The 27,495-nt window shown below is 65.0% G+C and overlaps 1 protein-coding gene and 1 long non-coding RNA gene across 5 annotated transcripts in view; both read left to right on the top strand.

The window, feature by feature from the left end:
• Window positions 1-27,495, top strand: part of SEPTIN9 (septin 9) — a 150,235-nt gene that overhangs the window by 57,362 nt on the left and 65,378 nt on the right. For 3 of the 4 annotated variants that reach the window (XM_047081302.1, XM_047081299.1, XM_047081301.1), the window contains one exon: window positions 25,575-26,216. In XM_047081302.1, the coding sequence (XP_046937258.1) occupies window positions 25,575-26,216 (642 nt within the window). Of the gene's footprint in view, window positions 1-2,560; window positions 2,666-25,574; window positions 26,217-27,495 lie in introns of those variants that run through there. The other variant, XM_047081300.1, reaches the window with a different exon arrangement.
• LOC124513383 (uncharacterized) lies at window positions 12,284-12,959 on the top strand. Its single transcript, XR_006962376.1, has 2 exons — window positions 12,284-12,485; window positions 12,674-12,959. It is a non-coding gene; the product is annotated as an uncharacterized LOC124513383 (long non-coding RNA).

The following is a 27,495-nucleotide window of genomic DNA, read 5'->3' as shown; positions in this document are numbered from 1 at the left end:
GGCCTGGACCGTTCTGCCCCGAGGAGGGGGCTGGGGGCCCCTCACCTCCCCATAAGCATCAGGCCTCCTCAAGTCCTGGAGCTACAGGCTGGACACAGAGATCAGAGGTGATCACAGGCAGGGCTGAGACAGGGCCAGATGGATGATCCAAGCTGAGAAAGAGAAGGCCCAGCAGCGGGCCGGATTATCTTCGAGTTTGGAGAAGGTGCTTATTATGGGAAGGGTGGCGCCCAGCTGTTTCCCATCTCCTCCGAGGACAGAAAAAAGGAGGCACTAAACGATGTACAATTAGAGCAGCTGGTTAGATACAAGGGTGAACTTCCTGGCTGGGAGTGTGGCCAAGCGCTGGGTTGGGTTGCTGGAGGGAGTGTGGGGAATCTCCTCACCTGGAGGTGTCAGGGTTTGGCAACGGTAGCCCCAGCGGTTAAGCGAAGGCGGGGGGGGGGGGGGGGGCCGGCCCGGATGGGCTCCCGAGCTCGGCCGTGCCGCCGTGGGGCGCTTTCTGGCCGCGGAGGTCGCTTCCCTCCTGCCATTGTCCTCTGCGTTCCCACAGGGGAGCGTTTGGGTGAGGCGGACACCCTGGCCGGGCTCCTCGAGGAGATAAGCCTAAGCCTGCTCGGCTCCGCTGCGAGTGGAAATGAATAATGCCCAAGAAGCCGCCCCTGTGCCAGTCTGGTGGTACTGGATGCCAGCTCTCCGGGAGAACAATCACGTGGGTGTGTCTGCGCTCGCCAGGTGCTTTTTATAAAAACGCTGGCCAGTAACGCTGTGGACCGGCATCTTTCCAGGGGCCCGTGTGCTTAGCCCGTGCCTCACGGGCGGGGGACCCCCAAACTCCCAGACGCGGGACGGACAGGTGGCCCAGAGGGTTGGAAGCGGCCAGGGCTGGCGTGGGAACCATCCGGGGGCCATTAATGCCGCTGGTGACTCCGGTTTTGAACCCCGGGCTCCCAGGCAGATGACGGGGCCTGCGCCTCCGAAATGTCTGTGGTTTTGCACTTCCACATCCACAAACTCACTTGGTTGAAAATAGTTCAAAATATCCAAAGCATGAGGGAGGGAGTGACCGCTTTTCTTTAAAAAGAAAGGACTTGATTTCATCTCTTCGATAAAGGCCCCCCTGAACCCGGTGTGTTCTCTCAAAGAGGTGGGGAAGCACTGGGGTGGCAGGCGGGCCTCAGCGGATCTTTCAGAACCAGGGGTGTAGGGGCTGGGAGAGGAGTGGCAGTCACCAACCTGAGACCCAGGATGAGCTCTCGGGCGCTCAGATGCCACACGGAGGGGACGGTGGCCAGCCCGGAGGGTGTAGTGCCACCCGGCCTGACTTGGGACAGAGGTTCTGGGTCTAAGATAACAAGGGGGAGGGTGGACAGGAGCGCCCAACCAACCAGCCGGGGCAGTGAAGGGAGGTCCCCTCCGCTGTAGGTGCCAGACCTGGAGGGCCCGTCCTGGTCTCGGGGGCTCTGTCGTGTTGCTTCTCAAGTTCCAACCCCTCGTGTTGTCCCCAGCCTCCTGGAGGACCTGCCTGCGCATTTAATCGGCGTTCGGGAATGGATGGGGAAGTGCAGAAGTTGTGTCCTGGAGGGCAAGGCCCCGCCCGAGGTCCAGGGGAGACGGGGAGACCCCTTGCCTCCCATTCCGGAACCGCTTCCTTCAGATCCTATGAAATATCTCCGCCTTACCAGGGGGAAGAGCGGGGTCTACGCTGGGCCACCAAGCAGGCCCTTAGTGTGGAGGCGGGGGGGTGGGGTGGTGGGCACACGTCCCTGGCCGTTGTGGCCCGGGCGCTCCTTCTTCCCTGCCCCACGCCCCCGGTAGACTGGCACCTTTTCTGTCACCCCGGGGGTGGTCGGGTGGGGGTGGGGAGTAGCCGGAGGGCCGGACCTCTCGCCTGGCCACGTGACTCCCGCGCTCGCCCCTCGCCCCGCGGCTCCGGGCCAACAGGCGGGGGTCCCGCGGCCCGCCAGCTCCGGCGCTTAACCCTTGCAGGCGCTGAGCGCGGGAAGGCGGCGGCGGCGGCGGGCGGCGGCGGCGGCGGCGGGCGGCGGTGAACTTTGTTTGGCTGCGTAAATAAAACCTCCCGCAGGAGGAACCCTGCGCCCCAGGGAAGGGGAGGAATCTCTTCCCCCCCTCGGCGCCGCCCCCGCGCCGCCGCCCGGCCCCCACATCCGCCCACATCTGGCCGCGGCGGGGCGTCCGGGGGGGAGGGGCCGGGCCGCGTCGGTCGCCGTCCCGGGGCGCGGGGCCAGGCGGGGAGGAGCGGGGCGCCGGGTCGCGCGCCCAGGACTCGGCCTGTCCCCGCGGCGGCCGCTCGGGCCCCAGCCCTCCACCACCCCCACCCCAGCCCCAGGCCTTGACGGGCGGGCGGAGCAGCCAGTGCGAGCCGCGGAGGCCGGGCCGGGTGCGGGAACCTGATCCGCCCGGGCGGCGGGGGCGGGGCGGGGCGGGGGCGCGGGGAGCCGAGGCCCGGCGCCCGCCCGCCTCCCCCATTCATTCAGCCGAGCCCGGGGGCCGAGGGGCGCGGGCGGCCAGCTCTGCTCGGCGGGAGCGCGGGCGCAGGGCCCGGGCCTCCGGGGCGCTTCCTCGCCGCCGCCCTCCGCGCGAGCCACCATGTCCGACCCCGCGGTCAACGCGCAGCTGGACGGGATCATTTCGGACTTCGAAGGTGGGTGCCGGGCGCGCGGAGGGGCCGGCGGGACCCCAGAGGGGGCGCCCTGCCGCCGCGCCCCCCCCCCCGCCCTCCCCGGTCCCGCGCCCTCGTCGCCTACGTGGAGGACCCGGTTCGGGGGACCGCGCGCCTCGGCGGGCCCCGCGCTGCCTCCCCGCTTCCTTCCTTTTATTGTATCTGCCCGAGCGGCGACAGCCCCCTCGAGGGCTCGAGGGGCGCCCGCGGCACCGGCCCGGGCGCGCGGCTCCCTCTCGGGGGTCACTCGGTCCCCTCCCTCCGGCGCTCCCCCGTCGGCCTTCGGGCCCCCGCGGCCCCGCGGCGGGTCGGGGAGCCCGTCCCCCGCCCCTGCGTCCTGCCCCGGGCGCCGCCGCCCTCCCCCACACCAGCTTCGGGGGGCCCGACCGAGTCGAATTCCGGCTGGGGGAGGCCGCCGAGCGGACACGGCCCGGGCCGGCGGGGTCTAGAGGGGGGCGCCCCTGGGGCCCCCATCCAGGCCTGGGGACACCCCCCCCTTCCGCCTCCTGGGGAGTTGGGGCCTGCGTGCCGGTAGGGAGCGCCTTTTGGTCCCCTCCCCCCTTCGGGGTTTACAGAGTATGCCGAGACTTAGGGGGCTTTGCCCTCCGAGGGCGCGGGGTTTCCCAGCTCCGACCGTGTGTGTGTGTGTGTGTGTGTGTGTGTGTGTGTGTGTGCGCGCGCGCGCGCGCTCGCGCGCGCCTTCGTGCGTCCTCGTGACTGCCTGTGGCTCTGCGTCCTGCGTCCTGGGGAGTAAATAAAGCGGTCGGGAGGGAAGCTCACACAATAGTCTTCGGCGCTCCTGGGGCCGGATTTCTGAGGGGCGGGCCTACCTCTGCTGGGACCTGGAGCCCACGCCCCTCGAAGGGGCTCCCGGCGGCCTCCGGCGGAGTCCTCCGGTGGGCCCGGCCTTGGGGAGGCTAGGCTGGAAGGAGTTTTGGACGTCCGGGTGCCAGGCCGAGCCTGGAGGTCGTCCAGCCACCGGGGGGCAGAGCCAGGGCTGGCATCTGAGTGTCCGGGGCTCTGCAGTACTCATGTTCCACCCGGGGTCAGCCGCGTCTGCGGGCGCGCTCCTGGGGACCAGAGTCTGGCTGGATCCCGAGCAGAGCCCTAGCGGCTGTGATTCGGGATTGGGTCTGGGCTGGCTTGAGCAGGGGTGTCAGGAGACAAGAGGGTTTGGGGTCTAGCGGCCGGCACACCCTTGCGGAGGACGCGCCCGCTGTTGGCTGACTCTGTAGTGGGAACACTCTCGTGATTCTGGCGCTGAGCACCGGGGGAACTAGGGGAGTTCCGGTTCAGCGGAGCCATGATGGCTTATACCCTGCTGTTTGGACATTTCGGGTAGCCGTGCTCATACTGGGGTCTCCCCACGTCTGCTTGCCCAGAGCGTAGCTCTCCTGCAGCCGCTGCCTTGGGACTCCCACTGTGGCACTTAGGGCGTTTCATCTCCTAAGTGTCCTGGTGGCAGAACCCGCCCCGTCTGGAGAAGGCTGCCCCCTTCAGGCCCCGCGCTGTGTGTACATTCGCCTGGTGGCCTGTGGGAGTTGGGTTGGCTTGCGAGATCCTGAGATGAAAACGGCCTGGCCAGGCGGGCTGGGATTTCTGGGGGCACAGCAGGGTTCCACGGTAGCCCCGAGGCCGGATGGGGAGGCGGAGACTTGGGGGTGGTGTGGTCCTACAGCTGTTACAGCACTTCTGCCTCGGGGTGCCCACGTGTAACTCCATCCTGACCCCGACCTGCCCCATCTGGAGATGCGGGCCGCCTCTGTGCTGCCTCCCAGGCGGCTTCTTGACCCTCTCATTTGGTCGGAGACAATGGCCTCATTGAGACCAGCCTGCTGCGACAGTTGGCGGTGTTGTGATTCCAGGGGGAGAGTTTTCGCTCTTAGGGACCCTCCGGTTCCGTGTGGTTCCGTGCGTGCCCCGGTCCCCCTGCTGTGTGCTCTGGGCAGTCGAAAGTGCCCCAAAGGCACAGGAGTCGGTGTTAGAGCCCTCCCGGCTTCCGAGTGAGTGGAAGCGTGTGCTAGGGCTGTTCTCGCCCAGCTCGGGGACCGGAATGGCCTCCCTAAGTGCCCCCGGAGCTTGGAGTGGAGTGGGCGTTGGCGACTGGGCCTGGGGTGGATGGACGTGGGCCAGGAGCTGGCGGAGGAAGACCGTGGAAGACCCAGAGCTGCAGTGAGTGATACAATCTGGCAGAGCCCCCCCCGGCTGAGAAAGGTCGCTGTGGAGGAGGCAGACCTCGGGCGAAAGTCGGCATTCATTTGCGCAAGGAAGGAGAAGAGCATTCGGGTCCCGGGCGGCAAAGCACAAGTGGGGGAGGCCGGAATGAGCCGACCCATTGGAGAACGGGGCACGAGAAGGGGCCCTTTGGAGCGGATCGGAGGGCCAGGCGTGCCCGCCGGGAGTTCGGACGGTCCTGGGGAGGGAGGCAGCCGCGTAGAGCCGGGGGAGCGCCGGTGTGTGTCCGTGGGGCTGCCCACGTGCCGTCTGGGTTTCCGCAAGGTAGGACGAGGGGGGTGGGGAGGGCACCGCCGGCCCCGCAGCAGTCACTGCGCCCTGACAGTTCTGGGGCCGTCGGAGAGGGCAGGTCGCCAGGCACGTGCTCACTGCCGAAGAACAGAAGCTCCAGGGGCCGCCGCCAGAGCCCGGCCGGTCGGGAGCCGTGGTGATGCTGGCCGTGGTTTTCGGTCCTAGCAGGCTGGAATCCTGCGGGGCGGCCAGAGGGCCCTCGTCGGTGTCTTTGGGAGTTTGGAGCTAGTGAGCCGTCCAGGCCAGGGCAGAGGGGAAGGCTCCCGTTGTGGGGTGCCGGGCGGGTGTCCGGGGCAGGCAGAGAGCTGCCCCGGGTGGGTGTGCCGGGTGTGCGGATCTGCGGATGCCCCGTGTCCAGGGCACGTCTGCCCCCTGCCCTGGGCAGCAGCACCCTTCTCTCTTTGGCTCTGTCACCTGGTGGAGGTGAGGTGGGGATTCGGCCCGTCTTCTGTCGTGGATGTGTGTGTCAGGTTCGCGTCTGCCCCGGGCACTGAGGGGGCGGCAGTGCCCTTCGTGGGCGTGCACCTCCCACCCTGGCCTTTCCTTTTTGAAGGGTGAACTCAGAGCTCTCTGGAGGACCCCATATAGGGGCAAGAAAAGGATTCTGTGTTTTGCTCTTGGGATTTTTTTTTTTTTTAGAGAGTTTTGTTCCCTATTCACCCTCCCCCCCGTGAAAGTAGGCCTGGAGGTGACCTCAGCGCCCCAAGCGATCGGGGGGGACAGGAGGGGCGGCTCCGTCCCCGATCTCGCTCCGGGTCGGTGGACGGAGCAGTTGGACAGGCCGTTCTCGAGTGAGAGCGGGGCCAAATCTGTTATCGTGAAGGCTGTTACGGCTCCGGCCTTTGTGTAACAAAGCCCTTCCGAGTGCCAGCTGCTGGCCTGTTTTCCTCAGCGCTGTTTGCTGCAACCGTATTTGCATGCGGTAGAGGAATCCTGAAAGTGCTTCATGTTTGCTGAAACTCGGTGCGGCCCAGAACCTAGGTGCTCTGGTCCCACAGCTGTGTTCTGTCGCCTACGGGTTGCGTCCACCCTTCCGGATGCCTCGCCGGATGCCTGTCGGGTGGAGGACCCTCCCAGGCGCGCCCTGGAGGCTCTGGGCCCAGGAGAGCGGGCTGGTGGGGGGGGGGGGGCTGGGGGCAGGGAGATGGGACTGTGTGGACCAGCCTGCTCATCTGGGAGCCCAGACACCCTCGACGGCTGGGTCCAGGTGCACCTTTCCTCCCAGAAGGACGAGGCCCGTTGCTTGGTGACGGGTGCAGACCTGTCCCTAATTAATGCCCGTGGACCTCTTGAGTGATGGCGCACCCTGCTTTCCAGCAAGACTCGAGGCCTCCGTGAACGCCACCTCCCTGCAGGTCGCACCTTTGCGGCGGGAGGCGGGAGCCGCGAGCCGCGTGGAGGTGGGGTCGCTCACGTGGGCTGGAGGAGCCGGGTCTGGGATTTGGCCGGTGTCTGTTCTGCAGCTGCGAGGGGCGGCCCTCTTGGGGGTCCCGCTGCCACCCGCAGCACTGGCCTGGTGCTGTCTGCATCCAGAGCACGGGACCGGGCACGCCCACTGTCCTCGTCGTGAGGAGGAGAGCAAACACGCACGCACGGGGTAGCAGAAGTGTCTCTGTCATTGGCTTCCCCGCGGGGCTGGGCTGAGCGTCAGACCTGGGCTGGGGGATAGAGGAGGGGGGGTGGCGGGGAGAGGCAGGCGGGGGAAGTGGGGGTCCACAGGGGGCGGGCCTTTGAGAGAGCCCACGTGGTGTAATGCTGCCGTTGGAAGCACCGGGGAAGCGGCCGAGCCTGAGCCTCAGTTTCCCCTCCCTGCGAGCGTTGCCCTGGGGTTTCGGCGGATTTGGCCGGCAGCACTGGGCACAGGTTCTGCTCTTGGGGGTGTGGTGGGTGCCACTCTTGGAGCTGGGGGGTGGGGCGGGTATTTGCAAGAGGCAGGTGGGTGTGGGCGCCTGGGTGATGGAAGGTGCTTCAAGGCCGCCGGCGAGGGCCAGTCTGGTCCCCCCGGGGGCGAGGCCGGACAGTGAGGTCAGCCTGCAGACTCGTCACGCCTGTGGAGCCCGCCCAGGCTCCCTCTGGTTCCGGCACACGGTCAGGCTGCTGGCCAAACCAAGGGAGCCCCTCCTCTGGCCTGGCAGACCTTCCCTCCGGGGTGCCACCGCTCTCTGCCTGTCGGGGTGGAGGCTGGGGTCACGTGGGCTGTAGGGCTCCTTCCCTGGAGAGGTCACCCAGCCCCCTCTGCCGCCTGCCACCCCCGAGCACCGCAGGTGGGTGGACCCACGGGCCTGCCTTACAGCAGCGACATGGCTCGTGCTGGACCGCCTCGCTGAAGACGGGCAGGGGGGTCGGGCCGCCAGCCTTCCTCAGAGGTGAGCCAGGCGGGGAGCCTGTCTCAGGGAGGGGACGTGCTGGCGGGGAGTCCTCTGGGTCCAGTGGCCCTGTGCAAGTCCCGACTGTGTGTGGGCGCTGAGCTAGGAGAACGGCCTCATCTGGGACCGAGGGGGGCGGCGAGGGCAAGCCGAGGGCACGAGGAGCCTGGGCACAGGACGGGGGCCTGGGGGGCTCCCCGGCCTGGAGAAGCAAGCCCACAGCTCAAGCTCCCAGGGCGGGTGGCGGGCACACGGCCGGCACGGTGCCCAGCACACGGTGCACGCTCGCTCAGGCCACGTTTGCGGAGGAGGCCGTCTTGCCGGCGGGGGGCGGTGACACGGTGGCCCCCGCGTGAGGCGGCGGTGGCTCCAAGGCAAACCCCGACGTGCAGACGGCGCACCCGCCCCGCGGGAGCCGGGACGTCTCGGCCCAGCAACCGTGGCCCCAGCCTGCCCCTCGGTGCTGTAGACTAATATCCTGGCACTTGCAGGGCAGAGGGGGGCCCCCCCCCTCCTCCTTGTGTGCCCCGAGGGCAGGGGAGGCGCATTCAGACGTCCAGCCCGGCTGCCGCCCCTCCTTAGTTTACCGGCCAAGCCACCCCGGACTTGGGTTGATGTGCTGCTGGGCAGGGGCTCCTTGGGGTACAGATAGGAGTACCCCTGCTTGGTTGGCAGCCAAGACCCGGGGGCCAGGCTCCAGGGATCCGTGTCGGTCCCCAAACCCAGGAAGGAGTCCCACCTGCCTGCCTGGCCAGACCAGGTGCTCCCGGCTGGGCTCGGAGCTCCTGTGCCTCTGCTCTCTGTTCCGTGGCCGCGACAGCGGGCTGCATTCTGCACACCCTCAAAGACGTGGTGTGTGCATGGCATGGTGGGCTGGGTTAGCAGTGAGGGGCCCTGGGCAACCGGGGGGCTCCGGTGGGAGATGCATCAGAGGTTTAGGTCCCAGGAGGTTTTTTTTTTTTTTTTTTTTGATTCATCCCAGAAACTCAGCCAGAAATGAGTTCCTGCGCTTTCTCTTGACAAAGCCACTAAGGAAAAATGGTCAAACGGTGGCTTTCTTTCCAGAGACCTCTCGGTTTTTCCCAAATTTGGAGGCTCTCTGAGTTGCTTACGAGACCGAACTGTCTGGAACTCTCTGGAACATGGTCCCAGAAGCTTCGGGGTTTGTAATCTGCAGCCAAACAGACCCAGCAGTCGGTCCCTAGACACCCCCGGCGCCTGGGGCATTTCTGGGCACAGGCTGTTTAATTTGGTCGCGACAAGAGTCTGGAGGCTCCGTTCAGCCCGGACCGGGAGACATTCTAGAAACTCCCAAGTTTGTCGTCATTTTTTGAAGTGCCGCCAGCACCCAGAGATTTAGGCGGAGGGACGAGGGGACAGCGCCGGTGTCTGTGGAGTCCCCACGCCCACCCTGGGGCTCTTGCAAGAGTGGGGCTGCAGAGGAGGAGGGGAGCCCAGGCCTGCCTCTTTCTTGCGTTTGGTTGCTTTCCCTCGTCCACTCTCACTCCCGGGTTCCTGAGTCTCTAACGGCCCCTCCTGGGAGGGTGACCTTCCACAGACTCTGGCCTTCTCCCTCCACTGGACCGAGTTGCAAAATCCAGAAAATCCAGGGCCCCTGGCCTTGCATGTGTGTGTCCTCCCACCCGTGGCTGAGAGCTTCCTGTGTCCCTGTCCCCAAGGCCGGGAGCCTTTGCCCTCACACACTTGGAGTAGCTTCCTGGGAAAGCCAGTGGAGATGGGGAAGGGGAAGCGGGGGGGGGGGACCCCCGCCCCCCACCTCCCATCGACTCCACTCCTCCTCTGGTCTCCGAGGGGCGGGCTGTCTGGCTGGGGGTTCCATGGTTGTTCTCTGGGTACAGGTGGGGGGCGGGGGTGCTCAGGTCCAGTCTTGCAGGTGGTGGGGAGGTGGGTTTATCCTGCAGCCTGGGGCTTATTTGGACGCAGTGGAGAATTCCAGGGCGGCTACCCCGCCGTGCCCAGCCTTCTCGGTTGTCCAAGGAGGGGCGGGAACCCGTGCCTTTTGCAGCCGGTGTCCGGTCTTTTTTGATGATCCTCCGTCTGGTTTCCTGACCCAAACCCACTTCCTTCCCTGGTCCTTCTAGGAGCTCTGGCTAATGGCTCGCTGTCATTGCTGCTGGACTTTAGGCCGTCCCCTGGGGCAGGGCCTGGGGGTCCTGGGCACCTCCCTGTGGGTGGCCGCAGCCGAGGGTCCCCCTGGAATTGAGGAAGGGAACCACCCAGGCCTCTCTCTGCCCGTGGGAAGTTGGGCGATGGACAGCATCATCTTTCTCTTCGGTGGGAAGAGAAGAGAAGTCTCCAACATGGGCCACCTTGCTGTCTCCCCTCCCCCGGGCCCTGACCTGGAAGATGGAGATGTTTCTGGTTCTGACCGTCACGGCCAGCAGTCTGGCGGATTCCCATTCCGTCCCAGGCAGGATCTCGTTCTGTACCCGGGCCGGCCCCCTCCCTGGGTGCAGGAAGCCGGCTCTGAGCAGGGCTGTTTGGCCCTCCTTTCCATGTGGGTGGGCGGTTTCCCTTCAAGTGGTAGGCCAGGCCCCTGCCCCGTGTCCCCTGGAGACCGATATTATCTACAGTAAAAGCATTCAAGTTCTCCTGGCTTCAAACCAGGCCTGGAGGGGCGGTCTTCTCTGCTGTCCCCTGCCTCCTGTCCCCCGTAAAAAGCCAGGGGAAGGCGTGCTCTGTAAAGTAGCTGGGTTTTGGCTTTTCCTCCGGCTCGAAATGAAGTGCTCAAATCCCTGTGTTCTCTGGAGGGCCGGGAGAGGATCAGTGGTGGGGGGGGGGAGGAGAGGCGGCCAGCTCATTGGTTTATCTGTGGGCACCAGCTGAGTGCCAGCTCTGTCCTAGGTCCTGGGGATCCAGGCACGGGCCTAAGAGGTATAGGTTCTGGAGGGCTTCCTGGAGGAAGGAGCACGTAACCAGAGTCCCAGGTGGGAGTTTACGAGGCAGGGTCTCCAGGCAGACGGTGCTAGCCGGCTTCTCCTCTGATTTTTGCCAACTGGTAGTTTTGCGTGGGAGAACCTGGTGTGGCCGCACCTGGCAGAGGGTGTCCTGGGCCCTGAGGGGGGAGGGGGCCGTGCTGGCAGGCCCACGTGGAGGTGTGACGAGCAGGCAGTCTCTGTCTCTCCTCCTGGTCAAGAGGCTGGGTGAGCTGGGAGGGACTCGGGTGGTGAATAACCCAGGTGGAGGGAGGCACCCGATTTGTTAACTTCGCGGGAGGAGAGGTGGGGAGCAGGTTGGCGAGGCTGAGCTTGAAGTCCTGGGCCTTCACCAGAACAAGTCAGGAAGGCCTGCTTTGCTGAGCTACAAGAGAAACCCTTGGCAGGCCTGGGGCCCCTTGGGGGTGAGATGGGAAAGACCCTCATGCACTCACACCTTGGTGGGCCCAGTGCACGGAGAGGAGGGAGGGGGAGCAGGGTCCTCTCCCTCCCTCCTGGGGCCGCTGTCCCCAGCCCAGCCCCTGGACCCTCGGGGACACCGAGTGGTGGGGCAGCTGGGGTGCTGGGGACACTGCTGAGGGAGGAAACCTTGCGCCTGCCCTGTGCGCTCAAATATTTAGATCTCTCCTGATATTTAAATGATGAAGCCAGGTTCCTGCAGACTTCAGCCCGGGAGCCAGCTGTCAGGCTCCGGCCCCCTCCCTCCCGCATTCTTTGTTTCTGACCCAAGTCCCGTCCCTTCCAGCTCCTTCCAGCTGTTCGCCCTCTGCTCACAGAGACACGTCCTCTGGCCGCACGGGTTCTTACTATTTTCCGAAACGGTCTCCTTTATCGGGCACTCACTGCGTGCCAGCCACTGGGTTGGGCACTTTACATGCGGAGTTTTCCGGGCCCCCCAGAGTCCGGCAAGGTGGACAGGCCTCCGAGGCTCACTCAGGTGCCCCCTGGCCCGAGGCCACCCTGGAAGGCAGACCGGGTCCTCCCGCCCCGCCCCTGCATCTGGCCCTCACTCCCTACTCCCTCTGGCCCTCCCCGGTGCCACCCTACACGGCCTGGCCTTGCCGGGCCGCTGTGATGGAAACCTCGGGCTGCTTGTCGGCGGTGGGTGGGGACAGCAAATCCGCCCCTCCTCTAGCCCCAGCCTCGCGGCCCCCCAGCCCCGAGACCTCTGTTTGCGAGACAGAAACGACTGCGCCCGCCTTGCCGGGTGGCAGGGAGCTTGGGAGAGGCGGCCCGGGGCCCGGGGCTTAGCACAGGGCCCGGTGTGGTGGGCCCTCTCCCCCGTAGGGCGTAGCTCGTGGGGGCCCGGTGGGGTCTAGAGAGCGGTGTGGCCCTTAGCAGGCCGGCTGGGATCGGGCTTCACGGACGCCCAGGCTGTGATGTTTGCCTCTCCGGGCCGAGGCTTCCCATCTGTGGAGTAGGGAGCAAGTAAAGTCACGTGTCTTGGGGCGGTCACGATAACCGAACGGGCCCCAGAACGGTGCCCGGTGTGTCGTAAGCAGGTGGCCACATCACCTCCTCACTCCGTCACACTGGGGCAGGACTCGATAGGAGAATATGACGGCGGGGACACAGATGTTCAACGTACGGCTGGGACAGACAGGAACAAGCTCTGCTCTTGCCTGCAGGAGGGTGACAGACTGTGGGGAGGAACGTGACCCACCGTCCTGGGGGGCGGGGGAAGCAGGCAGATTCGGTGGAGGCTGGCGGGGGGGGGGGGCGCCACACCTCTGCCCTGCGTGTGTCTCCCGCAGCAGGTGAGTTAGGACCTTCTCTGTCAAGGGTAAACACAGTGTGGCCGTCCGTCCGTCCGGTAGGGTTTGAGGCCTCGTGACCGACACGCCCCCTTGTCACATGTGCCTCTGCCCCCAGCAGTGCCCAGTGTGCCCTTCGGGTCATGACGCATCCGGGAGCCGAGTGGTGGCGGCTGAGGCTGGATGGACGCGACCTTGGGTGACTTTCGGGGAAGGCAGGGGTGGGTGGGGCTGCCGGGCTGTTCCCAGGATGGTTGGTACTTGGGGTTTTCCCTTTGCAGGATTCTCGGGGTGGGGTGGTGGTGGAGAGGTTAGTGAGGCTCCTCCCCCGCCCTCCCCCTCGGACGTACCTTGAGGCGCCAGACCCACCCCTCCTTCCCGAACCAGAACCTCCAAGAGGCGGAGACCCGCAGTCTGTTTTCTCACAAGCTCCAGAAATGCTTCTGACCGGCGGTCAGAGCCTCTGAGAAGGATCTGGAAGCAGGGCCTTCGAACTGCAGAGGAATTCACAGAACCAGTGTGCGAATGCGTAGAGATGTGGCCCTCGAAATGCTGCCCGGAGAGAAGCGCGGAGCGTGTCCCTGCACGAGCCCGCTCCAGAGACGCGCTCATGCGTACGCACGTCAAAAAGATTGGAAGGCCCTTTGCCAAAACATTGACCGTGGTTATCTGAGTCGTGGGTGTATCGATGTCTTTTCTTCTGTCTTGGCCGCCGCTGACAGGTTTTCTACGTCGTCCGTGATAAATAGCTTTTATAGTCAGGAAAAGAGCGGTAGATATCATCCTTGCAAGTTTATCGTCCAAAAGGAGAATCTCTCACTCGCCCCGGTCTCCCAGCCCGGCTAGAGAGACGGGCCCCCACTGGCTTTTCCGGCTCCAGGTTTGGGTTGCTGGGTTGAGTGAAGGCAGCTTTGCTCAAAGGTGAGCGGGCCAGGAGCCACCTTCCCAGGCCGCCGGCTGCGTGTTCGGCCGCAGAGGAATGTGGCCAGAGCCGTGGTCCTCGACCTCAGCCCCCCCCCCCGCCCCGGGGGGGAGGTGGGCTGGCCCTCCCTGTCCATCCCCGGCCGGGCCCCTCCAGCTCCGAGTGTTGGGAACTTGCTGGACCTGGCTGGTTCAGGAGCAGCTAGCAGACCGGGAGCTGTTGGCCGACTTCAGAAATGGCCCTCGGGTCGTGGGATGTCCCAGCCAGGAGGGGCTTTTCAGGGCTGCCCATCTGGTCCGACACCAGGACGCCGAGGCCAGAGGGGTCATCTCTGTGGCCCATGAGCCGCCCCGGCTCTGGGCTCGGCACTGCCCTGACCCTCCCACACTGAGCTGAAATTCTCTGTTTTTGGTTAAGGCAAGACTCATTCCTGCAGGGCAGTAGGCGGGGTGGGGGGGGCTCACGAGGTGCACCCGGGGTAGTTTCTGGGCGGGTGAGGGCCCCTGCAGCTGGTGCTTGGAGGCTTCCGGAGGTGGGAGTCGGGAGAGGCAGTTGGCAGCCTGGGCCCCGCCTGTGGGGCTGCGAGGGCGGTGGGGGGTGGGCGTCGGGGTGGGGGTGGGGGTGGTCTGCCGGCCGGAGCTGTGGCGCAGGGGGATTGAGAGATCGCCTCACGGGAGCTTCTGCTTCTCCTTCTCCCGCAGGCCCGATGCTCAACGGAGGGTTGTCTCTTTATGGGGTGTGGCCCTGGGGGTGATTTATCTGTCCACCCGCAGCCGGCCAGCCAGGTCACAGGGTCACACTGTGCCTGTCCCAGAGGCCCTCATCTCTTGGGAGGAACGTGCAGCAGAGGGAGGGTGCCCTTGCAGGGTCACGTTCCCGGCTGCTGGGACGCACTGCCCGCTCTGCCCAGAGGAGGGGTCTGTCCTGCGTTTCAGGAGGTGTTTCTCCCAAAGCCGCGCAGGGCAGGTGAACCCTTGGAGGCTCTGTGACCGAACAGAAAATGCGAAGGAGAGTAAGTTCACCACTGCCTGGGCGCCGTGGCCGGGTGGGCACGGGGGGGGGGGGGGGACACGAAGAGAACAAGTGTGTGCGATCAGCTAGGGGGGGACTTGGGGCACAGGGCAGGGGCAGGGGCTTTTGGTAGGAAGGAGACGGAAGGCTGAGTGGGCAGGGAGTCAGCGTGAGCGTGAATTTGCCGCAGCAGAGTTCCACGGGCTGGGGGGTGCGTAAAGCCCAGGTCAGGGGCCCGAAGTCCAAGGTCAAGGCATCGGAGCGGCTGGTTCCTTCCGGAGGCCCCAAGAGAGAATGTGTCCCCTTCTGTCTTGGCTCTTGGGGCTGCCCCTCGGTCCTTGGCGTTCTTGGCTTGTGGACACATCACTCAGGTGCCCGGTCTTCACGTGGCCCCCTCTCTGTGTGTCCCTGTTCTTTTCTTTCCTTATCTCATACGAGGACACTCGGCATTGAATTTAGGACCCACCCTAAATCCAGGATGATCAAATCTTGAGATTTTTTTTTTTAAATGTTTATTTTTGAGAGACAGAGCACGAGCAGGGGAGGGGCAGAGAGAGGGGGAGACGCAGAATCCGAAGCAGGCTCCGGGCTCCGAGCCGTCAGCACAGAGCCCGACGCGGGGCTTGAACCCACGAACCGCGAGATCGTGACCTGAGCCGAAGTCGGACGCTCAACCGACTGAGCCCCCCAGGCGCCCCAAATCTTGAGATTTTTAACCACATCTGCAAAGACCGTGTTTCCATTCACAGGTTCTGGGGGCCGGGACACGGACGTGTCCTTTTGGGGCCACTCTCCAACCCGCTACCGTGGCTCGTCTTAGGGCAGCAGAGTGTTCTAGGCTGGGGGGTGAGTGGGATGGCGGGCGGGCGGGCGGGCGTCGGGAGAGCAGGCTTGGACGGGCCTGAGGGCGTGACTTGGAGGGACGCTGGCCTGCCCGGACCTCGGCCTCCACGTCCGTCCGTGTGGCAGGAATGTGGTTGCGTCCCGCCTGCAGTCCTGAGCAGCTGCCCACGGCCCTCCTGCGCGCGTTCCCAGGGGCCTCGTCAAGTTCTGGATGGATGCTTAGAGTTGGTGGAGAGCTCGCTGTCCCCGGGGAGATCCCAGTCAGGCCCCAGGCAGGAGCCCTGCAGCCCGCCTCACTCAGCCTCCACCAGGGGCTCTTTGGAACGGCCTGATGGCCTCCCTGGTGGAGGTGCTACTGCTCCCTGGGAGCCCCTTCCAGAATCTTCTCGATGTCCGGCTGTGGTCTCTTCCACACAAGACTCGCCTCCTCCTCCTGGTTTTCCGTGCCCCTCCTCCTCTGGCAGACCCCTCACGTCCCTGAGGGTGAAGACCAAGGCCGCGTCACCCTCTGGGTTGGCAGGACCTGAACCCGAAAGTCCACGTTGGTGCCCGGAGGGCTTTTTGTCACGGCGACTCTACCCACCCCCCGCCCCCATTCCTCGGGGGCCTGGGGAGCAGCTGGACTCCCGGGTGCCGCTCTGACCGGCACCTGACCCTGCTCCCCGGGGTCACTGTCCCCTGTAATTAGGGGCCGGGGCAGCACCCCTAGGCCACAACACAGACGGCTCCGTCTGTCCCTCTGGGGTCCCTTGGCAGGCGGCGTGATTAATGGAGGGCTCCACCTGGGCCGACTGGCTCCCGGTATGAGGCTTTTTTTTTTCCCTTCATTTTTTTAAGTGGTTTTACCACCTCCCCCAGTAGCCAGTGAGGTGAGGAAGGGGAGGTGATTCCTCCCCCCGACCCCCACCCCCGGGCAGATAACAGCCAGCACCCGGGATCCCCGAGCTGTGAGCAGAGACCGGAGGAGCGGTCCCCTTAGGCGGGTGGCCACCCTGAGGTCACCCTGACCTGCCGGGCGGCTCAGCCTGTGCCCTGGAGCCCAGATGCCCTAGGTCCCGCGGTCCTGGTCCACACCACACGTGTCGTGTGGGAGAGAGCCACCCGGGGCGTGGACAGGTGGGTGCAGGGCAGCTGGTTTTCATGGGCGTCCTTGCTCCGCCGTCCGGGTCGGGGCTAGGGCAACATCCCCAGCAGTAGCACTTACGGGGCCTGTGGGTTTGGGGGAGCGGGGGGAGGGTGCAGGTAGAAAGGAGGAGAGGTGGTGGGGGGAGCGGCCGTGCTCCCACCCGGAACCAGCAGCTTAGCGCTCCTTCTGGGACAGGACCCCCTGGAGACCCCCTCGGGACGACTGGGGCTGCCCCAGAAGGGGGTTGCAGGTTAAAGGGCTCTGGGCCCTGTGACCTTTGAGGCCCTTGAAGCTGTGACCCAGGGGGTTTGGGGTTTTGAAGTCAGTCCCCTCCCAGGGGCTCCCTCCTGCCTCCTGGACTGCCATTTATCTGAGAACCTTTGACCCGCAGAGGCCCCAAGAGGTCCCCAGGAGGTCTCACATCCCCTCCTCTCCCGCCCTCCCCTCCCTCCGGGCCGGGGCCGGGCCACACCTAGGTCCTCCTCCCGCCTTCCAGAGAGCTGTGCAGGCAGGCGTCCCCACCCTGGTCAGGAAATTCTTGCTATCTCGTCCAGATCTCGCTCCCGGGTGTGGAGAACCCGCAGCTGGTTTGAGGGGGGTGGGGGGGGGGCAGAACCTTCCGCCTGCAGCAAATTGGTCTACGTGTGCACATGTTCCCGGAACTTTAGTCAAGAGAAAAAGGTGGCCCAGCATCTTAGGGGACTTTTAAACCTGCCTGGAGTGACCCTGGTGTCCCGAGACCCAAGGGCATCGGGAAGATGGCTGGATAGGCACAGAGGGGCCTCCCGTCACCCCCCCCCCCCGGGAGCAGCTCCGGGTGGAGATTTCTTGCATCAGGAGTCGCCACGTGGCTGTCCCATGCCGCCTGCCGGGGTCTCCCCGACTGGACAGCTGTCACCCCAAGGCCCTTCTCTGGTGGGGGAGAGGTGAACACCAGTAACTAGTCCTCTGAAGGTGGGCCGACCAGAGAGCTTTCTGCCCCAAGTGGGACAGTGTTGGGAGCACCCGGGGTGCCCTGTCTGGGGACACTGGGGCAACAGGTGTGAGATGGGGCATCCTCTGGGTGAGCTGGATGCATGGGTCCTGGCCGGCGGGGGGCGGGGTGGGGGACGTGGGGGAAGCTCTGAGGCCAGGGAGGGCGAGGACAGGCAGCAGGAAGGGGCTCCCAGCGAAGGGCTGGGGCCAGCCGGTGGCCTGATGCAGGCCTTTCCCACCAGGCCGGTCCGATTCCAGGGTGCCCCTGGCCCCTTCTCAGAGCTGGTGAGTCATAGCAGGAAGTGGCTTCAGCATCCGCGGAAGGAGGTCACGGCGGTTGCAAGGCCTCCCCTCTCTCATCCGTGTCCCGTCGGGGTGTTCGTTTCCCCGGGGCGGCTGTAACAAAGTGCCACACTCTGTGGATGGCTTGAAACGGTAGATGTTCAGCCTGTCCCAGTCCTGGAGGCCATGGTGCGGAGTCAAGGCGTGGGCAGGGCTTGGTCCTTTCTGGATGCTCTCGGCCAGAGAGTCTGTTCGGGTGTGTGTCCAGCTTCCGGTGACAGTCCTTGGCTTGTAGGCCCCTCCGGACCCCGCCCTGCCTCCACACGGTCTCCTCTGTGTGTCTTCTCCTTTCCCGTATCTCATGAGGGCCACTGCCGTCGGATTTAGGGCCCTCCTTTATCCAGGATAATCTCGTCTCGAGATCCTCACCTTTATCCCGCAAAAGACCTGTTTTCCCAAACAGGGTCCCCGTCAAAGGTTTTGGGAGTTAGGACTCAGACGTATCATTTTGGGGGGCCACCATTCGGCCAGTGTCTTCTGCAGACAGCACAGCGGAGTCTGAAAGCCCCTGTAAAGGAATCCGAGGGGCGCCTGGGTGGCTCAGTCGGTTAAGCGTCTGGCTTCGGCTCGGGTCACGATCTCACGGTTCGAGGGTTTAAGCCCCGCGTCGGGCTCTGGGCTGACAGCTCAGAGCCTGGAGCCTCTTCATTTCTGTGTCTCCCTTTCTCTCTGCCCTACCCTGCTTGTGCTCTCTGTCTCTCATAAATGAATAAATGTTAAAAAAAAAAATTAAAAAAAAAAAAAGGAATCCGATAGGGGCCCTGGTCCCATCCTGGCTGGGGAGGACAGGCTTCACCTGTGTCCATGCCTGCTTGCTAGAGCTTTCTCCAGTGCATTTGGGGACTAAGAGGATGTCTGGGATCCGGGGGCCGCTGTAGACCCTCGCTGCCACTGGGCCTCTGCTCCTGGCCGAGGGGTCTTGTGTGCGCGCGTGCGTGTCTGTCCCAGCTGCAGGGTTGGGGGGGGTCACTGGTGCTCCGCATCCGACTTTTGCATTCTGTTTGTGCCTGAGCATGTCCTGGGCGGGGAAGGGCCGGGTGCCACGTAGGCTGTGTGGAGCCCCCCCGCCTCCCCCCTGCAGTGAATGGCAGCAAGCTCCCCCTGCAGCCTGGGAAGGGAGGGAGGGGGCCTGTTGGTTGCTCTTGGCCCCATCTGAGAAGCCCAGCCCGCTCTTCCTTACATTGCTATTCCAGAGCGGGGGGCCAGGCCTCGTGGGTGGAGGCTGTGACAAGCAGGAAGGACCCCCCGGCATGCCTGTGTCCCCCCCCCCCCCCGGGCCCAGGGAACAGAGGTGGGGTGGGAGGAGATATAGCAGCACCCAACACCCAAAGCAGGAAGACAGTCATCAAAATAGATCGGGGTGGGGGGGGGCGGGGGAACCTCCCATCCTTTGCCAGGGGCTGCGCGGCCTCCCCAGAAACCCCCTGCTGAATCTGGAGTTCTCGGGGCTACGCCCCCCCCCAACCCCCGCGGCTGATGGAAATGGGGCAGCTGGTTCCTCCTGTCCAGGGCGCCCAGGCCGGACCCCTGCTGACACTGCCTGGTGTTGAGGCACAAGCCCGTGGTCCCAGGGCCAGGGAGAGGGCCCGCGCGCTCGCTGTCCACCCTCCCCAGGCCGCCTACAGCTGGCCACGCGTGCACACGAGCCCAGGGCGGCCAGGAGCCCTCAGCCACCTCGCTGGCCCCCAGACCCGAGCCGGAGCAGGGCCAGACACGGCTCTCAGGCCGCGTCAGGCCCTGCCGCCCGGCCAGGCCTCGCCTTGGGGACGCAGAGGGAGAGGGGCCGGGCCGAGGGCTTTGACCGCGGGTGCCACACTCTCTACCCGCTCTTCCTTTGTTTGGACTTTGCTCCTTGTATCCTCCTCGTTCGACAGACGTGTTTCTCTGCGGGGAACCCAAGGCCCAAGTGGTGCCCGAGCTGTTTGCCACCCTCGACTTCCCAGCGCAGGCCCCACTCGGCCGCAGTGTCCGTTTTCAAGCTTTTCCCTTTTGGACCCTTCTGCTTCCTGAGGACCCTCCTCCCCCCCACCCCTTCCCCACCTGCCCCCCCCCCCCCCCCGCCCCGGCCATCTCCCCGCCGCCGAGCCCCTGGAGGCAGCTCCTGAGAGGGTTCTGGTAGGAGGTGATCCAGGCATTCCCCCAGCGGAGGAGGCAGGGAAGGGGGCGGCCTGGAGGGTGCGTGCGGCTCAGCCCCCCTAGGGGTGCTGGGGGGGACCCCGCACCCCAGGGTTGTCCCAAGGAGAAACAGCTGGGTATCTGCTGTCCCTTTGCTGCCTAAAGGCTGCTGGCGTGGGGAGGAAGGCTTCCTGCCTTCCGGGCTTGGGCACCGGGTGCGCACGTGAACAACGGCGATCATCGGGGCACGGGTACCACTGTGCCATCCCGTCAGCGCCCAGAGTAGGACAGACGAGGAAGCGGAGGCCCAGGGGTGACGGAGGTCGTGTCCTCCCCGTCTCAGCCCCTGCCCGGAGTCGCCCCCGCCTTTCCTAGGTAATTCAGTCCTTAGTGGGGATGAGTCCGGCTCTTGCGGCCTCGGCTGCTTTTCCTTTGGAGGATTTGCTGCTTAACGGACGGCCTCCTCTCCCGTCGGCCCTGCCCTGCTCGGTGGCGCTCCTCCTGGCCCCAGCCCCCGTCCTGCCTGCTGCAGCCCTGCTCTGCTATCTCGAGCCTTGCCCGAGCCCGTGACTCAGCCTGGGGCGGTGCCAGGGCCCGGCCCTCACTCCCGGGGGCTCACGAGCTGGCAGAGTAGGTACCTTCGGGATGGGGGTCCTGCAGGCTCAGGGCGGGGAGCAGGGCAGTACCCTCCGCCTGGGACCATCCTTCTAGGCTCCCTGGGGCCACCCGTTCCGGGATGAAACCTTTGCTGCTCCCTGGAAGAGGCTGCGTTGGGCCAGGGCCGGCGCTCCTGGGGCCTGAGCCCAGATCGGCAGTGTCCCTCCCGAGGGAGTCGTGCGGGGAGGGGGGGGGTTTGTTTTGATCTTGGCCTGTAACATTCTTTGCATGACATTTGTCCCCCCGCTGGAGCAGGGCTTTGTGGCTGCCCCGGGACGCCCCCCCTCCCTGGACCGGCCCCTTCTGTGCACCCGGGAGTGGGGAAAGGTCTGCCGGCAGCCTGTGGTCGGAGCAGAGAGCTTTACAATGGCCCCTTGTGTGGTGCACATTTCCTCCTCCAACAGGCCCGGACCCAGGCGGCTCCCGCTTCGACCCCCACGGGCACAGACGGACGTGCATCTGGCGAGGCGGCTTTGGCCTCCGCGGCGGCTGGGCCTGTAGGTGTTTAAAGGACTGGAGAGGGCCGGGCTCTGGGGCCGGAGGAGTGGGGCTGGGCCGGCGAGGCCCACGGCCTCTCCTGCCCCGGTTCTCAAAACGCAGCGTCGATGGCCTTAGGCCCTGAAAATAGCGAGTGGCCCACGCGCAGCACAGGCACGTTGGGAAGAGGCAGGAGAGTCTAATGGGAAAAAAAGTCACCCACCTCGATTCCTTCCAGAGTCGTGCGAGCGCGCGGGCACGTCGCACACGTGCGTGTGAGACCCCGCGAGGGTCTCTTCGCACGCATCTTTTTTTTTTTTAATGTTTATTCATTTTAGACACAGAGAGAGACAGAGCATGAATGGGGGAAGGTCAGAGAGAGAGGGAGACACAGAATCCGAAACAGGCTCCAAGCTCTGAGCTGTCAGCACAGAGCCCGACGCGGGGCTCGAACTCACGGACCGCGAGATCATGACCTGGGCTGAAGCCGGCCGCCCAACCGACTGAGCCACCCAGGCGCCCCTCTTCGCACGCATCTGGTGTGCTGCCGGTGTGGCTTCACGTCGTCAACGTTTCTCATCTTCAAAGCCGGGATTTTGATGACGGCGCGGGACTTCGGCATCTGGGTTTAGGAAATCTCCGTAAACCGGAATTGTTTCTGGCGTTTGCTGTTTTAACGCTGATGCAAACGTCCCCCTACGTCAGTCCTCGCGCTTCTGATGATTTCCGTGGGATAAATTCCCAGCAGCGGGAGGGCCGAGGCGCGCAAACGGGCTCCAGGCTCCTGGCGCCCGTCGGGGAGGGCGGGTTGAGGAGGGCCTTTGGGAGCGGGTGAGGTTTGAGCCTGGCCGTGGGGGGACTTGAATGCAGAGGAGAGAGAAGCGGGGCGATCTTGAGATGATGGCGGTGTGTCCCTCCCAGGCGGTGGCCCCGGGCGCGTCTGGCGCTCTGAGGGTATGTCGTGTCCAGCTGACATGGTAAGCGGTGTCTCACGTGCCCTCTGCAGTGACGTCCTGCGAACAAAAGAGGCAGCAGCCCAGCACTGCCCACCCCCCCCCGGTCCAGTAAAGGCCACTCCTCTGCCCAGTTGTCGGATCTCACGTACGGTCCGTCACGGAGGGCCTCAAATCTGCAACTTGACCAGCTCATGAACACTCTTGCCGCCTCCCGTGGCTTCTCGTGGACAGCTGTGGCTGCCTCTACCCTTGCAGGGAAGGGGGAGGTGGGGAAGGTGAGAGGCACCTGCCGTGGGGCCGGGTGACGCCCGTTCCCCCCCTTGGAGCGGGTGGAGCGTGTTTCCAAGGACGGTGGCTGCACGTGTGTGACAGCCGGTCTTCCTGATTTTTCCCCGCCCGGTGCTGCTTGCACCGTGACATCCTCGTGGGGGAGGCAGCTTCGTACAGGGCGTCCCTTGCAAAGTCTACCTTAAAAAATGATCTTGAGCAGGGTCCCTCCAGACGACTTCTCCCACCATCTGGGGGTTTGTGTGGGATTCCGGGGGAGGAAAAAGGAGGCGGCTTTTTCTCCTGGGTCCCCGGAGAGGGGCTGGGGTGGCGGCACCGTCGGGAGGTCCCGGACAGAGTCCTGCAGCCCAGAGGTCTCTCCCCCTTCCGGGGGGCCCCGGGGTACTTCCGGGGGCTGCCGTCACAATTTACCGCGGACTGTGGGGCTCAAGCCACAGAATTTGATTCCCTCACATTTCTGGGGGCCAGAAGTCCAAAGTCAAGGTGTTGACAGAGTCTCACACGGATTACAAAAGCTTGAGAGAAGAATCCTTCCTGCTTTTCTCAGCTGCTGCTGGCGCTAAGCATCCCTGGGCCTGGGGCCGCATCGCCCCAGTTTCTGCTGGCCTCACGTGGCCTCTCCTGTGTCTCCCGTGCCCCAAGTCCCCCTCTTCTCTCCTGTATAGGAACACCTGTAGGATTTAGAGCCCGTCCTGAATTCAGGATGCTGGCATCTCGAATCCTCACCTTAATGACATCTGCAGAGACCCTCTTCCCAAGTTAGGTCACATGCGCAGGTTATGGGGGTGAGGACTGGGACGTATCGTGTGGGGGACACGGTCCACCAGAGAACCTTAGAGCGGGTGGAGCTTCTCAGGCGGAAATGGGGGCTCCTCCGGGGCCCCGTGCCCACAGGCTGCAACCCTGTGACCTGGCCTCACCTTCGGGTTGTGTAGAAGAAGCACCTGAGGCCCGTGAAGGTCGTGGAGGTGACTCGTGGAGTTGCAAAGCGGAGGATGTTTCCAGGGACCCAAGCACGCCCCCTCCCCCATCCCGGAAGCCAGTCACAGTAGTCGTGACACGGCCTGCAAGATGTGAGGGGGAGAAGTGTGAGTTGCACGGGGCCAGGGCAGGTGACAGCCAGCCGGGCTTTGGGGCTGGGGAGAGGCGGCGGCAGCTTGTTTGGGGGGGATGGCGTAAATCATCAAGGACACCCCTAACGATCTGCACGTTTTCCGACAGCTGCCACCCTGCGGGTGGGAACAGCTCCTTTTCTCCTGGGGCCTCGGACTAGCCGGGGGTGGGACCGGATGGGACAGTTCCGAGGGTGAGCACCTAGGTGGGTGACGTGGCCGGGCGATAAACACACAGCCGCTGTAGGGCCAGGGGGTGACATGTGCCACGCAGGAGCACAGAGCGGTCAGAGAGGAGAGGGTGGCAGGTGGGGACGGCGTGTGCGTCTGTGCAGGATGACCGTGGCCGTGAGGACCGAGTCACGTGGACCCTCAGAGGGAGGAGGGTTGCAGGGAGCGGGCCAGCTCGGCTCAGCGGTGATCTGTGTGCGGGTCGGGTTCGAATTCAGCGCTGTCCCCGGACGGTGCCTGAGTCAGAAAGGGCTTCTCTTGTGCGCGGTCGTAACTCGTGAGTCGGTGGTTGAGGGCACCTCCAAATGGGCTTCCCAGGTAGGGGATCGCCTCGTTCTGGGGCCAACGTGGGACGAGGCCCATCCCCCTGACCTCTCTTCTCCAGCTCGGCCCCAGGGAATTACCACCTGGGCACCTTAAAATACTTGTGCCCAGGTGGGCTGGGTGTGGACCCCTCCTCTAGGGAGTTCATGGACAGGAGCCACCGTTCAGGGACAGTGTGGACAGTACCCTGGAGACCGCAGGTAGACCGGGTGCTTTCAGGAGACCCCACATGAGGTCACAGTTCCAGGCATCCACCTCTGGGCTTTCTGGCCACTTTAACACCCCCTTGAACCTGGCCTTTGTCACCTCGACCTTTTTTGGAACGAGCAGTTATGCTCCGTGGTTATCTTGGGGGCAGGCCCCCAGGGGAGGGGTGCTGAGGTGCTGGCATCCCCGCTTTGGCTCGTCCCCTGCCCCTCCGGCACAGGATCCCCCGCCCCCTTGGCCACGTTATCAATCAGGGGTCACAGGCTGGACCTCAGGCCAGAGGCAGCCTGCAGACGTGATCCTGTTTGACCACACGGTGTTTTTTGAAAGGGGGTTGTTTCCCTTTGTGCGAGCGTGTACAGATCAGGAGATATCCCTTCGGAAAGTCCAGATTTCCAGATTCTCCCGAGAGAAGTCCGGAGCTCTGGCCGCGTCGGGAGCACAGGCCGGCCAGGCGGCCTGTGTGTCTCTGTCCTGTGAGGGAAGTCCTGTCCACTGGGAAGCGACAAGAGCTGTCCTGGACTTTGGAGGAGGGAACACGTGGCGGGGGGCCCCCGAGAATGGCCCCAGATCGCTGTTGTCGGGCCAGCGGGGGGCCGGGGAGGAAATGGCGGGGTCCCAGGAAGCCCCGGGCTTGGGGAGCTGGGGAGGCGAGGTGGGGAGAGGGGTGGCAGAGACATTGGGGGTCGCTGAGCGCCCGCTGTGGGCCCTTCCTGCTCTGGTCTTCGTGACGGGAGCAGCTGGTTCCTGTTGGGAGCACGGCCGCAGGCAGGGGCCGCGGGGACGGCTGGCAGCTCCCCAGGCACCGTCGTCCCCCGGCCTCGGAGGGAGCAGCGGGTCCTGGCAGAGACGGTGGGCGGCTGGGCTTGGCGGGTGGGAGCCGGGCGGCCGGCGTCCCACGGGGCCCTGGCTGGGACAAGCAGTGTGGGATAGAGGCCGACGACGCGTCCGAGGGTGAGGATCGAGAGAGTCGTGGACCACGCCGGGGCTCCGTTGTTTACCTGAAACAGGACAGTCGAGTGGTCAGAACCCTGTGCCCCGGGGTGGGACGGACGCGTCTTCCGTCTCCGCCGCTTTGGGCACCTTGCTCAGGCACCACGGCCTCAGTTTCCCCATCCGGACTGGGGAATAACGGCAGCATTTAGGGCACAGGGTCACGTGAGGACTAAATGCCCACGGTGGGCCTAGGGGCCGTATTAGGCCTCCCGGAGCCGGCGGTCCACGCCGAGCTGCTGTGATGATGTCACTGCGGTCGTGGTTCTGACAGGTGATGGTTGAGGCTGCCGTTGATGGGGATGTACGTGCCCCCCACCCCCACCCGGTTGCTGGTGGTCGTGGCGGGTTTGCGCCCCGTGGCGTCTGTGCTGGGGGGAGGATAAGGGAAGACCACGACGAGAAAGAACTCCGATGTCCCCTTGAGCCAGAACATCTTTCTAGAACACGAAGCTGGCACGTCCTCGCTGTGGCCATGGTGGACGGGGGTGGGGGGGGGGCTGGTGTCCTCCAAGCTCCGCCTTTTCTCTCCCCCAGGGTGTGTGATTGTTGGCACCTTGGAGTCCCCCGGGGGAGTGGGGCTTGTCCCCTTTCTGCCCGGGAGGGGGAGGGTGCAAGAGTCTCCGGGGGCCCACAGCTACCTTAGCAGCGCATTCCTGGCTGTTCCCGAGCCGTCCACGCCTCACGTCCCCCTCTCTCTGTCTTCCAGCCTTGAAAAGATCTTTTGAGGTCGAGGAGGCCGAGACACCCAACTCCACCCCGTCCCGGAGGCTCCCGACCCCCCTGCTCCGGGCCACGGTGGCCAGCTCCACCCAGAAGTTCCAGGACCTGGGTGCGAAGAATGCCGAGCCCGCAGCCCGCCATGTAGACTCCCTCAGCCAGCGATCCCCCAAAGCCGCCCTGCGGAGGGTCGAGCTCTCGGGGCCCAAGGCCGAGCCCGTGTCCCGGCGCACGGAGATCTCCATCGACATCTCGTCCAAGCAGGTGGAGAACGCCAGCGCCACCGGGCCGTCCCGCTTCGGGCTCAAGCGAGCCGAGGCGCTGGGCCACAAGACGCTGGAGCCCGCCCCTCGGAGGACGGAGATCACCATAGTCAAGCCCCAGGAGTCAGCGCACCGGAGGATGGAGACCCCCGCCTCCAAGGCCCCCGAGGTGCCCGCCGCCCCCACCTCGGACGCAGCCCCCAAGAGGGTCGAGATCCAGGTGCCCAAGCCAGCCGAGGTGCCCGCCTCCCCCGTCCCACCCCAGACCCTGGAGAATTCGGAACACGCCCCGGTGTCTCAGCTGCAGAGCAGGCTGGAGCCCAAGCCCCAGCCCCCGGCGGCCGAGGCCCCACCCAAGAGCCAGGAGGGTGAGTAGCGGACGCGAGTCTGCGGGGCTGTTGGGGTGCGTGGGGACGGGAGCTGGCTTTGCCCTGGCGTCTTGGGGGCAGAAGCTGTGAATGTGGGGGGGGGGGGTCGCAGGTGGGTGGAGACCCGGTTCCGTGGAGGCCAGGAAGACACCGGGCCGGGGTCCCAAGGCTGGCGGAGGGGTGCTGTCCGTCGGGGATGGCCCGGGTGCCACGAGCTGGGCTCGCGTTTGGCTTTGGAAAGACCCTCCGGGTTTCGAGGGGCCCCTTTATTGGTCAGGATGCGTCGTGGTGTGGAGTTTCTGCTGTCAGGGCCCCGGCCGGCGGGGGTCTGGAAGCCTGGAAAGTGAGGGGGCGACGGGCTCGTGTCGGGACGCGGGGGGCAGAGGGGCCTGGGACCCAAGCGCGGGCGTCCGCGTGCCGGTGGCTGCCGGGCCGTGGACAGGCAGGCTTCTGCTCAGATCTGCAGGGGAGGGAGAGGCCTCGGGTGGGGGAGGGGTTGGTGCCCTCCTGGGTTCCGCACTGCAGGGGCTCCCTCCAGCTCTTCCTCAAGGAGGGGGGTCGTGGCCAGAAGCAAGGGGAAACGAGACCGCTCAGGCTGTGTGTGCCCGGGATCTCAGGGCCGCTAGGGAGGGGACCGTAGGCCAGGGAGCCCCGTGATACCTGCCACAGCTCCTTTTGGGGTGCTCTTCTGGTGAGGGAGGGAGGCTGGGGGCTTGGGTACCGTCCTCGGGGGGCCCAAACCCGGAAGCTGTGCTCACGTGGGGAGCTCACCGGGGCCAGCTTGGGAACATCTGGTCCTGGGATCTTGGCCCCACGGGGTCAGGGGCCGGCTGGGCTGTAAGCCCCATGAGAGCTGGATCCCTTTCCAAGTGCAAGAACTGAACTCAGAAGCGTTCAGTGTTCTTCGGGTTAGGTAAACAGAACGTTCTGGAGTTTTGATTTACCTTTTAAATCATAATCGCTTCTAATTTGGGTGGAATGCACGTAACGTTAATCGACTGTTGCTCGAGGCGTCGTGAAGCGTGGTGGCATTGAGAACGTTCACGTCGTCGTGCGGCCCAGCTCCCTCATCCGTCTCCAGAACTTTCTCAGCTTCCCACACCGAAACCGTGTCCCCGCTAAATACTGACTCCCCGTGCCCCTCCCCCAGCCCCTGGCGCCCACCGTCTACTTTCTGTCTCTATGAACTTGACTCCCCCAGCTCCCTCACACAGGTGGAATCAGACAGTGTCGGTCCTCGGTCCTTTTGTGTCTGGCTGACCTCGTTGAGCCTCGTGTC

The sequence above is a fragment of the Lynx rufus genome, unplaced genomic scaffold (genome assembly GCF_022079265.1).
Source record: "Lynx rufus isolate CCGP_SWC_20201006 ecotype Redwood Valley unplaced genomic scaffold, mLynRuf1.p SCAF_18, whole genome shotgun sequence".
Lineage (NCBI taxonomy): Eukaryota > Metazoa > Chordata > Mammalia > Carnivora > Felidae > Lynx > Lynx rufus.
The sequence above is the reverse complement of the archived record's forward strand: the minus strand, read 5'-3'. Positions and strand labels throughout refer to the sequence as shown.